The sequence below is a fragment of the Ovis canadensis genome, chromosome 3, assembly GCF_042477335.2.
Source record: "Ovis canadensis isolate MfBH-ARS-UI-01 breed Bighorn chromosome 3, ARS-UI_OviCan_v2, whole genome shotgun sequence".
In the NCBI taxonomy this organism is placed as follows: domain Eukaryota; kingdom Metazoa; phylum Chordata; class Mammalia; order Artiodactyla; family Bovidae; genus Ovis; species Ovis canadensis.
Genome location: NC_091247.1, coordinates 206,636,121 through 206,651,054, shown reverse-complemented (window position 1 = coordinate 206,651,054; position 14,934 = coordinate 206,636,121). Strand labels below are relative to the sequence as shown.

The 14,934-nt window shown below is 43.8% G+C and overlaps 1 protein-coding gene across 6 annotated transcripts in view; it reads right to left on the bottom strand.

The window, feature by feature from the left end:
• Positions 1–2,792: 2,792 nt before the first annotated feature.
• Positions 2,793–14,934, bottom strand: part of GUCY2C (guanylate cyclase 2C) — a 101,118-nt gene continuing 88,976 nt past the window's right edge. For 5 of the 6 annotated variants that reach the window (XM_069585636.1, XM_069585637.1, XM_069585639.1 and 2 more), the window contains 7 exons: positions 13,795–13,953; positions 11,755–11,947; positions 9,964–10,138; positions 7,707–7,805; positions 6,622–6,716; positions 4,773–4,849; positions 2,793–3,463 (listed from right to left, as the gene is read on the bottom strand). In XM_069585636.1, the coding sequence (XP_069441737.1) occupies positions 3,289–3,463; positions 4,773–4,849; positions 6,622–6,716; positions 7,707–7,805; positions 9,964–10,138; positions 11,755–11,947; positions 13,795–13,953 (973 nt within the window). In that variant the 3' untranslated portion in view covers positions 2,793–3,288. The remainder of the gene's footprint in view (positions 3,464–4,772; positions 4,850–6,621; positions 6,717–7,706; positions 7,806–9,963; positions 10,139–11,754; positions 11,948–13,794; positions 13,954–14,934) is intronic. The other variant, XR_011256141.1, reaches the window with a different exon arrangement.

The following is a 14,934-nucleotide window of genomic DNA, read 5'->3' as shown; positions in this document are numbered from 1 at the left end:
CACCCTAGTGCTGGTTAGCTCTAAGACCCTCTCTTCCCACTCTGTCTGCTCCTTCTGAGCTTGGAGCTCCCCCAGGACCCATTCTACCCTTTTCCAGCATCCAGCAGTCCTCTTTCACAACTGCTTTGGGCTACTCTTCCCTTGTTTAGTTGGATCCCATTTGTTTTCTTTCATAACTGACTCATAATTTCTATTTCACTAAGGATATTCTTTCCTGTTTCCCAATTCTTTATATAAAATTTTTCTGTCATTTTGGGGGCATGAGGTAGGAGTGGGCGATTAAAACTTGCACCAAATGTGGCATTATAATCTAGTCTGATTATAATCAGATCAGTATTGATCATTGGAGCTGGGTCTCAGTGTATTATTCTCCACATCTAAATTCTCCTTTAGCAGACTGGCTACATAAATTATCTTGGGAAAGTATAAAACCTGCCTCTAATTATCTTCTGGATCTAACTACCAAATTCCAAGAAATATGGAAACTACAACAAGTTAAATAAAACCATGTGTAGTCAATCAGCTAAATTCATTGAGGAATTATGTAGGAAAAATGACTCAATTTCAACAAATGAATGTCATAGGAAAAAAGTGTGTATGGGTGAAGCAGTATAGGTTAAGAGACTAGGGGGACATTTCAAGTACATGCAAATGTGGACCTTTATGGATCCAGCTTTGAACAAACTAATTAAAAAAATTTTTTTTGAAACAATCAGGGAACTCATTTAATAAATTTAAGCTATTATTAGTTAATATTAAGGAATTATCGGGTATTTTAGTTATGTTTTTAAAAATTCATTAAATAAAGAAAAATTCTTATCTGCAACTCCATGGACTGTAGCCTGCCAGGCTCCTCTGTCCATGGTGATTCTCCAGGCAGGAATACTGGAGTAGGTTACCATACCCTCCTCCAGGGGATCTTCCCAACCAAGGGATTGACACCAGGTCTGCTGCACTGCAGGCAGATTCTTTACTATCTGAGTCACCAGGGAAGCAAACAATAGCCACAAATAAAAATAAACTTTGACTGGAACACATTCTACCCACTACCATTGACTATGGATGCTTTCCTGATACGACAGCAGAGATGAGTAGCTGCAGTGGAGATAGGGCAGCCTGCACAATGTCAACTGTTTACTCTCTGGTTCTTCACAGAAACTGTCTGTCAACTGGCTAGCAGGGGACAAGAATAAATAAGTAGTTTGAGATAAACCGATGTATACTACTATATACAAAATAGATAAATGACAAGGATCTATGGCACAGGGAACCATATTCAATATCTTGTAGTAACCTATAATGGCAAAGATCTGAAAAAGAATACACATATATACATGATACATAATCACTTTGCTGTATACCTGAAACTAACACCACATTGTAAATCAACTATACTTCAACTAAAAAAATCATTGTAACAACTCCTTGAGGTGGATATTATGAAGGCGAATATTATTAATGAAACATTAGAGGCTTGGAGACATTAATTAATTTATAGCTAGGAAAGAGCAGAGAAAGAATTTGCCTGGTACTGTCCTTAGTCACTGTTGTCACTGATATGACATATTCACATTGTTAAGCGGACAAGCCAAGGCCACACATCTGTTTAAAGGTCAAGAAATATTTCACAAGCATGTACAGTCTATAAAAGAACACAAACATTGGCACCTTCAGCAGAGAAGCTTTTCATCAATGCTGTTCCGTGGTGGCTCAGCTGGTAAAGAATCCACCTGGAAAGCAGGAGACCTGGGTTTGACCCCTGGGTTGGGAAGATTCCCTGGAGAAGGGAACAGCTACCCAGTCCAGTATTCTGGCCTGGAGAATTCCTTGGACTGTACAGTCCATGGGGTCGCAAAGAGTCTGACACGACTGAGCGGCTTTCACTTCATTTCATGAGACAGATTTTCTGGTCGGTGTTAGATGCTAAGTTTGCCTGTTTGTTAAGGTATATGTTTGGTCTTTACACCCATTTATCACTTTACGTTTCTCTCTCTCCTGTAAGATTCAAGGCTTAGTAGGGACCGTATCTATACCATGTACACCAAGCCCAACTCCTGGAATAAGAAGAGAAGCTCAAATGTGTTTCCTGAATGAATGACCAACAACATCCACATCACAACCTCATCCCTGAGTGTCAAGTCTCCTCGTGGTGGACACAGAGGCACAAACAGATCCTAAAGCTCCAGCACCAAGAAAGGACTCTTGCTGCACGTTAAGCGCTCAGCCTGTACACCAGAAGATCATTTATTATTGCTTGATGGTCTGCTTTTCTAGGTGATGGAGATGTAACCTATTTCTTAAGCTCTAGAGTGGTTTTCGTGGCAGAGGCCTGGGGAGGCATACTGTGGTGGGAGCAGTTGTTTTAGTTGTGAAGGTCAATGCCGGGGTGTTACATGCCCATTCTTGCCTGTGCTGATATTAGTCTGCTCAACCTGGCTCTGTCCTTTTCCGGAGATTTCAAGCAAATGAATCATGCTTGGCTGCCATTAAAAGGGGAAGGAGATGACTGCTGGATGTGAGGGGGAATATTTGCAGAGTCTGGAGTAAGGTATCTTTACAGATAGATAGGATGTGAATTTAGCACCTGAACAGCCCCTATGGTAGAAAACTAGACACAAAATCCCCCCATGCACACAGGGGATGCTGAACATCAAGGTTTGGACCTCTGAGCAACGATGCTAGCTTTGCCCTTCTTCAGTGCAGGGGTATTAAGTCAGTTTTTCAACCAGCACAAGGCAATGGCTGGTGCATTTCAGGGAAATGGGTGCAACAGAGAGAAACACATCCACAGATCCAGGAAATGATTAACTTTTATTCCTGCCTCATATACAGCATACTGTCTGCCAAAATTAGGAGTTAAATATAATTTAATGGAGATAAAATACTGAAAATATCATTGGGACAATTAAAAAAAAATGTTATCATGAATACAGAAAGAAAAAGAGCCAGTAAACAAAACAAAGCTGAAACAGGTGAAATAAGAACAAAATCTCTCCAACTTTGAGATAGTACATATTCATTTCTCTTCTTTCTCAGGTTGAAGTTCCCTGGAGCAGCTATTGAGATCAGGCCGCAGAGGAGAAGGTAATTATTGCACTGAGAGTGTACGTGATTCACGGAAGCAAGCCTACGTCCCAGACAGGGAAGCCGAGGCTACTGGAGACTGCATCTAAGTCGTCTTCTGCTTTACTGAGGTCTCAGAGAAGCGGAAGCTTCAGGACACTTGTGGTCACTGCCCCAGGTGTGGCTGGACTTGGTTTTTCCTGAGTCCTTAGCTCTTACCAAGGTTTAAAAATGGGTGCTCTCATTGTCTGTCGTGTTCAGCTGCAAATATTCCAGGGTGCCCTTCTTGTAGCTGGCCACCCGGGTTGGTTTTCGGTTCCTTATCCCCAAGGCCTGTCTTTTCTGTAAAGAGCTGGCGATCATGTCGGCGAACTCAGCTTGCAAGCGCTGTTGATTTTCCCTGGAGAGACAAGAGTATGGAGGGAAAAGGGAACTTCTCAGCCATTCAAATAGACTAGCCCTCAGCTCCAGAACCGCCTGTTTCGCTCACTGATTCCTTGTTGAATGCCTACTCTGTGCTGCATGCGGGAAGTCCAGAGAACACAGAACGACCCTTGGCTTCCACCAATGAGCCTAAAGAACTGTCACCCTTGCTCTGTGTAGTTGTAGGGAAAGCAGAATATATTTCAAGCAGGAAATTATATTTTGATTTCAAAGTAAGATAACACAATGCGGAATTCAGAGGTGAGGTTAGCTTTACACATACCACTGGAGCTAGAGGAAGAGAAGCCAAGAGGGCGCTAAGCCCTAGTGTGTGTGCTACGTAGCTTGTCGTGTCCGACTCTTTGCGACCCCATGGACTATAGCCTGCCAGGGTCCTCTGTCCCTGGAATTCTCCAGGCAAGAATACTGGAGTGGATTGCCATTCCCTTCTCCAGGGGAGCTTTTCCAACCCAGGGATCAAACCTGGGTCTCCTGCATTGCAGGCAGATTCTTTACTGTCTGAGCCACCAGTCACCACAAAACTCTGAAAACGTGTTGGTCCCACACTTTCCTAGGAATGTGGGTCTTGTCTGGGGAGGGCTCTGAATGAGTGGAGGGTTTTAAGAGATTAAGAGCACCTGGGGTGCTCTTAGCAAGGGGCCAGGTTCCCCCATGCCATACGGATGGTCTGCACTGTTTTGGCATCTCTATGGTGTTGCCATCTGTCTGGGTCCCGCATCCAGGCATCTGCACGACAGGGTTTCTCTACCACAGCAAAAACTGTTCCAATAGCCACGTGACTCACTGCAGTGGCCCAAATGCAACTGGAAGACCATTTGAGTCACCTTTAGGGAAACTGAAACAGGTTAATTAGACCTGCAGCCTGTTTTCCTCATCTCAGGGAGAACACACACTCCATGTGAAGACCCCAACCCACAGTCCTGGAGCTGGGGAGTTCCTGTTCCACCAGGTGACTCAGCAGAGAGCTGCACGCAGGGGTGGAAATGCACTGGTCTCCTGTCCCTAGTGTGCTCTACTCTTGACCACATGTGCAGGGGATGAGCCCTAAACTGTCCTCTGGTCTCCTGAGCGAGCCTGAAACACTCCAGCAGCCAGAGAAGGGGGGTTTCCAAGCCTTTTCAACGTGTGTCGTCTCTCATCTCGGATTCAATGCCTCATTGCCACTGGCAAAGCACTCGCCAACAGTTCAACTGCCTGCACACAGTACAAGATACAAAGCCAAGACCTCGACTTCCCGGCTCCTCCCCGCCCAGCCAGCAGCTTACGCGGTTGGAGGGGTAGGCAGGTTGTACTCCTGGTCCTTCACGCCGGTCAGCCAGTAGGTGGTCTCAGTTCCTCTGCCCTAGAGAGACAAGAAAGGTGTGGACCATGGAGGCCAACAAGGCAGTCGGCTGTAACCCACCGTTCTGACGAGCATCAGCTTCCAAGAAACGTTTCCCCTCTGAGTTTGTCATCACAGCCTATATTTCAATACAGCACCTGTTCCTAGTATGATTTGTGTTATCTCCAGACCAATCTCTATTTCTAAGCACCTTTAAAAAAGTATCTCTCAACCACCAGGCTTTTTTTTTTTTTTTCAAACTAGAATTTTCTTTTATTCCCCAAAAGACATTTTCAAATATCACCTTAGCAACAGCACAAAAACTCTAAATGAAGAAGAAAGAAAATTCATCTATGATCCTGCTACTCCAATGAATCCAACTGGTTTCTGTCGTCCACATTTTATTCTGGCTGTTTTTGCCACAAAACTTTTGCCACAGTTTCCCCACCTGAAGTGTGTAAATTACAAACACACGTGCCTCATGATAAACACACACTAACTGACATTTGCTGGGTACATCTGCAGGCTGTAAAATAAATGGTAGCAACAGGAAATTGTTTTTGGCTGGAGGTTGTGTTTGAAAAGTAGACTGGATAGTTATATTTTTAAAAACCACTCATTCAAAAAAACAAACTAATGTGAATTGAATCGCCAGTCTATGTCTGACGCAGGATGCAGCATGCTTGGGGCTGGTGCATGGGGATGACCCAGAAAGGTGTTATGGGGAGGGAGGTGGGAGGGGGGTTCATGTTTGGGAATGCATGTAAGAATTAAAGATTTTAAAATTTAAAAAATAAAAAACTAAAATAAAAAAAATTAAAAAAAATGACTCTTGCACACACACACACACAAAAAAAAAGAATTAGAGATTCAAACTATATCTGAAGAAAAAAAAAAAAAAAAACTAATGATTTGGGGCTGTGTTTGGACTGTAATATTTGAACTTCCCAAGTGTTGCCAATGGTAAAGAACCTGCTTGCCAGTGCAGGATATGCAAGAGACTTGGATTCAATCCCCGGAAGTAGGAAATGGCAACCCACTCCAGTATGCTTCCCTAAAAAAATCCCACGGACAGAGGAACCTGGCCGGTTACAGTCATGGCGTCGCAGAGTCAGACACCACTGAGCGCATACGCCTAACCACTTGCACTGTAATAATCCACACACCACTTCTATTTTGGGGGGAACACTGCAGAGAATGCGTTTACAGAGAATTAAAATAGCCAGTGTGTTGTTCGGACACAACTACCTAAAGGAGGCTCTTCCAAGTTGCCGTCAGTGTAGGGGCCAGATGCTGCTACGGCTGGTGGAGGCAGATTATCGGAGCAGATCACTGGCTTCAGATCAGTTGCGAGTCTGGTCAACCTTCAACAGACAGCCTGTGGGCCACCTGGTGGCTCTGAAAGGCGGTTGCTCTAAATGTGTGGGACAGCAAGGCGTGTCTAGAACAGGGATTCCTGCTCTTCTCTGTGCATCACAGTCACTTGATTAAAATACAGATCTCTGATCTATACCCAAAAGAGTTGGACTCAGCAGGTCTGGTGGGGCGTCTGTGTTTCATTGCTAAGTCATGTCCGACTGCGATCCCGTGAACTGTAGCCCACCAAGCTCCTCTGTCCATGGGATTCTCCAGGCAAGAATACTGGAGTGGGTTGCCATGCTCTCCTCCAGGGGATCTTCCCAACCCAGGAATTGAACCCACGTGTCTTATGTCCCGTGCATTTGCAGGCAGGTTCTTTACCACTAGCGCCACCCGGTGGTGCTACTAGGTATATATCTCGATGGGTTCCTTACCTTTAAGTAGGTTTCTCCTCTTACTTCATAGAGGAACTGGCACTCTGTCCTCTTCAGGATGGCTATGGTGGAGCCGCTGACATGGATTCTCAAGGCTGGAAATGCAAAATAGATCAATGAAAACTGCGTCCATTTTGAATGCTATCATAGGGCCCCGTTTGTTTCCCCTTGAGCCAGAATATTTACTATAAGTGCTCTTGACGGCTTAGATATTGTCATTAAACAAACAAACAAAAAAACACTTTAGAATAGCATCAGTGAGATGAGAACTATTATCAGACACGGGGAGAGGGTCTGGTGCTGGTTTTCAGGGTCCTGAGTGAGGAGGCTCTCTAGATTAAGCCCCGGAGCTTCTCATTACAGCTCAGAGAGGGGAGCCCCTGGGCCTGGGTTTGGATTTTACTTTGTGGTGCTGAGCTAAAAAGCTGAAATTTGGTTTGGGGTCTCCATGTAAATGGCAACCCACTCCAGTATTCTTGCCTGGAGAATTCCATGGACCGAGGAGCCTGGTGGGCTATAGTCTGTGGGGTTGCAAAGAGTTGGACATGACTAAGCAGCTAACACTTTCTCTTTTACATGGATCTAAGAGTATTACATGGATCTAAGGACTTCCCGGGTGGCTCAGACGGTAAAGCATCTGTCTACAATGCAGGAGACCCAGGTTTGATCCCTGGGTTGGGAAGATCCCTTAGAGAAGGAAATGGCAAGCCACTCCAGTACTATTGCCTGGAAAATCCCATGGACAGAGGAGCCTGGTAGGCTACAGTCCATGGGGTCGCAAAGAGTCAGACACGACTGAGCAACTTCACATTCATGTTCAAGAGTATTCCAGGTACGGCGTGCCTGAATGCACTGCAAACGAACCCAGACTAATAAGAACAGTCACACTGAGCCATAAAGGAAGAAAAGAATTATGATCAGTAAGCAGCGATATGTAGCAAGGACTGGACTGACCCAGGCTCACAGTCAGTCACCATGAAGAGTTATTCTTCACCTCACTGGCAGTATTATGCATTTTCACCCTACAGCTCCCCTTGGTTAGGGCAGAATCTTTGTCCTCTAAGAAAAATCCTCTCCTTTCTTACGGAGGCCAGTGGATTCCATCCGAGAGGCTGTGTTGACTGTATCTCCAAACAGGCAATAACGAGGCATCTTGATCCCCACGACTCCAGCGGCACAGGGACCTGTGAGGGACAGAAGGCAAGAAGGTGGAGGCCACGGAAGTCAAAGAGTGGTGTTCAGGCGGGTGAGCCTCTTCTCAGGATCACAACGCTCAATGCCTCATTAGACGGGAGAAGTGGTTTAAGGGGTAAATTGTGAGCTGTGAACTTTATTCCAAATGAATGCACTGGTTAGGGGATAGCATCATTATCCAAATCACGCTTTCAGCAAGTGTTTTGCTCTAGCATAGAAAAGCACATTTTCGAGAAACAAGAAGACATTTTGAGATGAGCACGCAAAGGTGGAAAATGCTCCTTAGTATATTACACAGAAGGCTCTCAAGAAGGACGGAGACCATCTCACCACCTTCTCGCTGTGCCAGCCACACAGCCCACATCTGAATCACTGGTGGGCACAGTGCACTTGGAGGCTCAATGGCCCGTCTGTTTTATTTTTGGGCTTCCTTGGTAGCTCAGCTGATAAAGAATCTGCCTGCAATGCAGGAGACCCCCAGTTTGATTTCTGGGTCGAGAAGAACCCCTGAAGAAGGGATAGGCTACCCTCTCCAGTATTCTTGGGCTTTCCTGGTGGCTCAGACAGTAAAGAATCTGCCTGCAATGTGGGAGACCTGGGTTCAACCCTGGGTTGGGACGATCCCCTGGAGGAAGGTATGGCAACCCCTCCAGTATTCTTGCCTGGAGAATCCCCATAGACAGAGGACTCTGGCAAACTGCAGTCCATGAGGTTGCAAAGAGTCCCACATGACTGAGTGACTAAGCATGGCACAGCACAGCATTTTAGGGATTGGTGGCCTGATGATGGAAGACCCAGATGACAAGGACTTGGAATCTTCTTCCCTGTGCTTTTCATGTACCACGTGAATGCAGCAGGAAGGGGGAGCCTACGACACAAGGATACCCCAAAAGGCAGAACAAAAGTCAAGGCCAGGTGATGCACAGGGGCATATTAGATAGGGAAGGAGGGCTGCTCAAGCAAGTATTTGTGTGGAAAGACTGAATGCAAGGAGTTAAAATTCGTAGAAGTTAAAGATTAACTCAGAAACTGCAAAACCAGGTTTTGGATAGAGGCAACTATTGATTTTCTGGTTTGTTTATCAGGTTTTGATCTATATGAGTTTCTTTATAGATTTGTCCTTTGAACACTGTGTTTACAGACACTGGAAAAAACAGAACATTAAGTTGTGCATTGCTTATGTACACTTGAAAAAAAAATATTAAGAACTGAATCTTCCCTGTTAGACTCAATGCCAAAATACAAAACAAAAGCAAACAGTAGCAGCAGCAGCTACTTGATTAGATCTCTGAGGAAGCGAAAATATGACACAGATAAACTTATCTACGAAACAGATTCACAGACATAGAGAAAAGACTTGCAGTTATCAAGGGGTAGGGGAGGGATGGATCGGGAGTTTGAGATTAGCAGATGCAAGCTATATTATATATACGTATAACCAAACCACTTTGCTGTACACCAGAAACTAACACAATATCATAAATCAGCTATACTCCAATTTTAGAAAAAGGTCTCTAAAACTTCTCAATCACATCAGAAAGATAATAAAATCCACTTAAGATACTGTAACATTTTACTGAAAAAAAAATTTACAGAAGTCAGAGATGGGGAGAGGGAGGGAATGGGGAAGAGATAAATAGTAAACGTGCTGTGCTGCGCTTAGTCGGTCATTCGTGTCCAACTCTTTGCTACCACATAGAGTGTAGCCTGCCAGGCTCCTCTGTTCATGGGGATTCTCCAGGCAAGCATACTGGAGTGGGTTGCCATGCCCTCCTCCAGGGGATCTTCCCAACTCAGGGATGGAAGCACTGCACTGCATTGCAGGCGGATTCTTTACCATCTGAGCCACCAGGGAATAGGGTGACTTAAACAGGAGGTCTGGAGCTTGTTATTTTAGTTGGTGGTTGGTGTTTATCATTCCATGAGTGCTGTCGTGACTGCTGTTTCCTAGAACTCTCCAGACACTTATTATAGGTCTAATTATGTCAGGATATGTAACTGGACCTCGTATTTGGCAGGCAGATTCAAGAGTAAGCCTCATGTGAAAACTGATCTCCTCTGAGGATCCTTCAACCTTTCTAATTTAGTTGGTGTGCAGACCTCTGGTGTACACACGGTTCCCGACTGCTACAGTGCTCAGCTGCCTACCGGAGTGAATTCCAATGCGAATCCATATTGGGAGGCCAGGAAGATGCTCCAGCTCAAAGGTCCCCACGAAGCTGAGGAGGTCCAAGGCCATCTTGGCAATGTCTATTGCATGCCGGTTGCCATTTCTCTTAGGCAAACCGCTGGCCACCATGTAGGCATCACCAATGGTTTCCACCTGCGGAAGCAGTTTCTCATCAGTGAATCGGTCCCTTCTAAAGGCACCAGAAAGTAAACAGAAGCAGTTTATTGCACATCAAATTCAGAAATGTTCGAGAACTCATATGAGCACAGCCCTGTACACTTATTCTGGGACTAGCTCAAGACTAGTATTATGCTAATTTCTTCAGGGTTTTTATAGCTTAGTTAGGATGTGGTGTGTGCATGCTCAGCCACGTCCAACTCTCCGTGGCCCTATGGACTGTAGCCTGCCAGGCTGTGTGGTTGAAATTTTCCATGAAATTTTCCAAGCAAGAATACTGGAGCAGGTTGTCATTTCCTTCTCTAGAGGATCTTCGCGACCCAGGGATCAAACCCGCATCACTGCATCTCCTGCATTGGCAGGCAGATTCTTTACCACTTTGCCACCTAGAAAGCCATAGCCTACTTAAAAAGTTGATAAAACAACTATAAAGGATTTTAATTGAATGAAGTGCTTTATAATAATGCAAGTCATGCAGATGTGGTGACAATTCTATAGTGCTGAAACACTCTGAATGGCTTTATGTAATTTTAGGAAACCATCTCTAATTATCAGAAAAGTCATGTTTAGCGCTTTACTTTTCAAAAACTATTTGATAAAAAGATAATTGTAGGTTCCTCTAAGACATAAAAGGGCTTCCCTGGTGGCTCAGGTGGTAAAAAATCTGCCTGCAAGGCAGAAGACCTGGGTTCGACCCCTGGGTTGGGAAGATCTCCTGGAGAAGGGCATGGCAAGCCACTCCAGTATTCTTGCCTGGAGAGTCCCATGGACAGAGGAGCCTGGGAGACTACAGTCCACAGGGTGGCAAAGAGTGGGATACGACTGAGTGACTTTCATTTTCAGTTCACTAAAGACATAATACACATTCTTGTACCGGATGCTTCCGAACACTTTTCTTGTAATAGGAAGTAGACTTCTATTAACATTATTCTTTGATATTCTCCCTTTTAATTTCATTTTCATAATCATATGCATGGTTCATATGTGTTGGTAGGTTAATTTCTTCTTTCTGAATATCTCTAAAATGCATAATCACTATTCAACCGGAACTCCTGTTAGTAAGACCTTCTGATCTACACAGGGTGAGGATTTCAACTTCTGACCACTCTTATTCTTCCACTTCACTTGCAGCTCAGACTCAACCACTAATTTACTAACTCTTAAATGACAAAGGCAAAGACCTGAGTAAAGTCAGCTCTCTGAATCTATAGGTTCCACACTGTGGATTCAATGAATCATGATTCAAAAATATTTAAACAAAACTGTAGAAAGTTCCAAAAAGTAAAACTTGAATTTGCCACAACTCCAGCAACTATTTTACATAGCATTTACATTGCATTAGATATTATAAGTAATCTAGAAATGATTTAAGTTAAGAGTACATGGGTATGTAGGTTGTATGCAAATACTATGTTATTTTACGCCAGGGACTTGAGCACCTGGGGATTTGGGGATCCGTGACAATCCTGGAAGCATCCCGAGGCAGAGGTGCTAGGGGTAGCAAAGGAAAACTATAATAACAAGAACAGCCAATTCTGGCTCTGCTGACCTGGGGCCAAACCACCATTCAGCCTGTTAGGTGGAGCGGTTACCTTGTACACGTCGTGGTGGTCCAGAATGTGGTCAAAGTTCTTATAGATGTCATTGAGCATGTCCACCACTTCCATGGGGGTACTATACTTGCAGATGGTGGTGAACCCTACAATGTCACTGAAGTAGACTGTGACTTCCTCGTACAGCTCAGGCTCCACGAAGCCTTTCTCCTTCAGAGACTTGACCACCAGCCTAGATGAGGAAGGAAAGAACAGGGCCTTCAATTTCAGTAAATTCCTTCTTCCTCTACAGAAATCTGAGACAGTACTAACTGTTCACCAGGAATTCTAGAACTGAGGATTTCCAGTGAGTAGTGTGGTGAGGAACCAAAGACAGTTTGCAAATACCAAGTCTAGGAACATATTACACACACAGAGCACATGTATGTAGCCTCAGATGAATAGGAGGTTCAGTAGTAATTTAATACCTGATTATAACTCTAATAAATGTGAGTCGTGTCCAACTGTATGTGACCTCATGGACTGCAGCCTGCCAGGCTCCTCTGTCCATGGAGTTTTCCAGGCAAGAATACTAGAGTGGGTAGCTATTTCCTCCTCCAGGGGATCTTCCCCACCCAGGGATTGAATCCGGTCTCCCACACTGCAGGTGAATTCTTTACCATCTGAGCTACCAGGGAAGCCTTCCTCCACTAAAGATGGCTCCTATTTTATTTTTAATTAATTTTTACTGGAGCACAGTTGCTTGATTAATAAATACAATGTGTTAGCTTCTACTGTATAGGAAAATTAATCAGCTGTACATACACATATATCCCCTCCACTCTGGACTTCTTCCAGTTTAGGCCACCACAGAGCAGTGAGTAGAGTTCCCTGTGCTATTCAGTCGATTCTTATTAGTTACCTATTTTACGTGTGTGTGTACGTGTTAGTCGTTAAGTTGTGTCTGACTCTTCTGTGACACAGTGGACTGCAGCCCAACAAACTCTTCTGTCCATGGGATTTCCCAGGGAGGAATGCTGGAGTCAGTAGCAATTCCCTTCCCTAGGGCATCTTCCCAATGCAGGGATCAAACCTGGGTCTCCTGCATTGCAGGCAGATTCTTTACCATCTGAATCACCAGGGAAGCCCCAGCATCTCTATCACACATAGTATCAACAGTGCGAATCTGCCAATCTCAATCTCCCTATTTCTCCCACCCACCCCCCTCCCACTCGGTGTCCATACATTTGTCTTCTACATCTTTCTCTCTGTTTCTGCTTTACAAACAAGCTCATCCATACCATTTCTTGTAATATGGCCTCTACTATGAGGCTGAAAGAAGATGGCAAAGAGATTAGTGCTTTAATTTTCATTTTCATATGGAGAGACAGTGACTGGCCTAAGGTCTCAGACTCAATAACAGTGGCCAACAGGTGTTAGAACATGCTGCTGCTGCTGCTGCTGCTGCTGCTGCTGCTGCTGCTGCTGCTGCTGCGTCGCTTCAGTCGTGTCCGACTCTGTGCGACCCCATGGCCAGCAGCCCACCAGGCTCCCCTGTCCCTGGGATTCTCCAGGCAAGAACACTGGAGTGGGTTGCCACTTCCTTCTCCAGTGTTGGAACCTAGGTCGCTCTAACTCTGCCATCCATGCTCCTTCCATGGCACTGGAAAACAATCTCTTTGTTTTAGCAATTTAGACAGTGCAAACCGGGACAAAGCTTGGCAAGAATGTGCATCTTTAAACACAATGATCTGATGAAGAAAATGCAAGAGGCAACAATCCTATATAAATGTAGAGAAGGGACTTCCCTTGTGGTCCATGACTAAGACTCTGCACTCCCAATGCAGGGGACCCAGGTTCGATTCCTGCTCTGGGAACTAGATACCACATGCCCTAACTAAAATTTCACATGCTGCAAATAAAGATCCTGTGTGCCGCAACTAAGATCCAGCACAGCCAAATTAATACATAAAAATAAATAGAGTAAGAAAAGTACAGAGAAAACCAACACTAGACAAATATGCTTTGGCTTTCCACCTTAAGGGCTGAGGCACAACTCTGGAGTCCTGTACAGTCACATCCGTGGAAGGACTTCCTTACCTTGGGAGCAACATGAAATTAAGTTGGTCAGCCCTGTCCCTCTCTGCCTTGTACAGCTGTGTCCTTTCCTCCACCAGATGTTCCAGGTTCCGGGAATACAGCTGCAGACGTCGGATCAAGGTATCCATGTAACTTTCATTTTTTTGGTCATGGAAAAGGCTATAGGTAGAGACAGATAAAGAGCTCTCCATATTATTAAGAGAACATAAATAATCATTAAAGAAATAGGCAGATATTATGAACAGGTAATTAAAGAAAGAATAAAAATGGCCAACAAATATGGCAAAAAATTTAATCTCAGGAAGGATCAAAGAAATAGGAAAGACATTAGAAAAAAAAAGAAAAACAAATGTTAGCACAATGGCAATCAATGTAAGTAAGATGGAGGAAAAATATACATTATAGTTTTCCTGGAGGGAAATACGGTAAAATGCACCATAAATCTTAGGAATGCTTATGTCAACCAGCCTCTCAATTCTACTTAGAACTATCCGAAGGAAACTATCACGAATGTGCTGAAAGTGAACTATAAAGAAAGTAGCAGTTATTCCTCACAAACAATCATTTAAAAGTTCCCCTAAATGTGTAACAAAAAGTAATTAAATTATTATGAAATGATGGATTATCAAATACAAATTAAAATTGCGAAGTACACAGAAAGAAACTTCTTTTACATTATTTAAGTGAAAAAAGCCAGTTTATGTGACAGCAAACATTATCATCTCATTTTTAATTTTTGAAAACTGGTCATTACCTGCTGAAAAATAGGTGATTTTTTTTCTTTCTTGTTTGCTTCATATTTTTTAAAGTTTTAATAAGAAACAACTTTCAATAAAAGGAAATATAACAAAAGAACCTCATACGGCAGAAAGCATCACAACATTACAGAGCAATTTTCCTTCATTTAAAAAATAAATTTAAAAAAAGGAAAGAACCAAGTAAAGTAAATCTGAGCCTTATATTACCCCTCAGAATAGAGAGTCAGGGTCCTAAAGCGAAAGCCCTAAGTCTATTTTGTTAGATTGAAGTGACTTAGATGAGATGCCAGCTCTTCGTGACCCTGTGACCCACCTGGGTGCAGACCCCAGTCAGAAATTACAGCTGTTTTGAGAACTGGAGACAATGTTCATGACACAACCC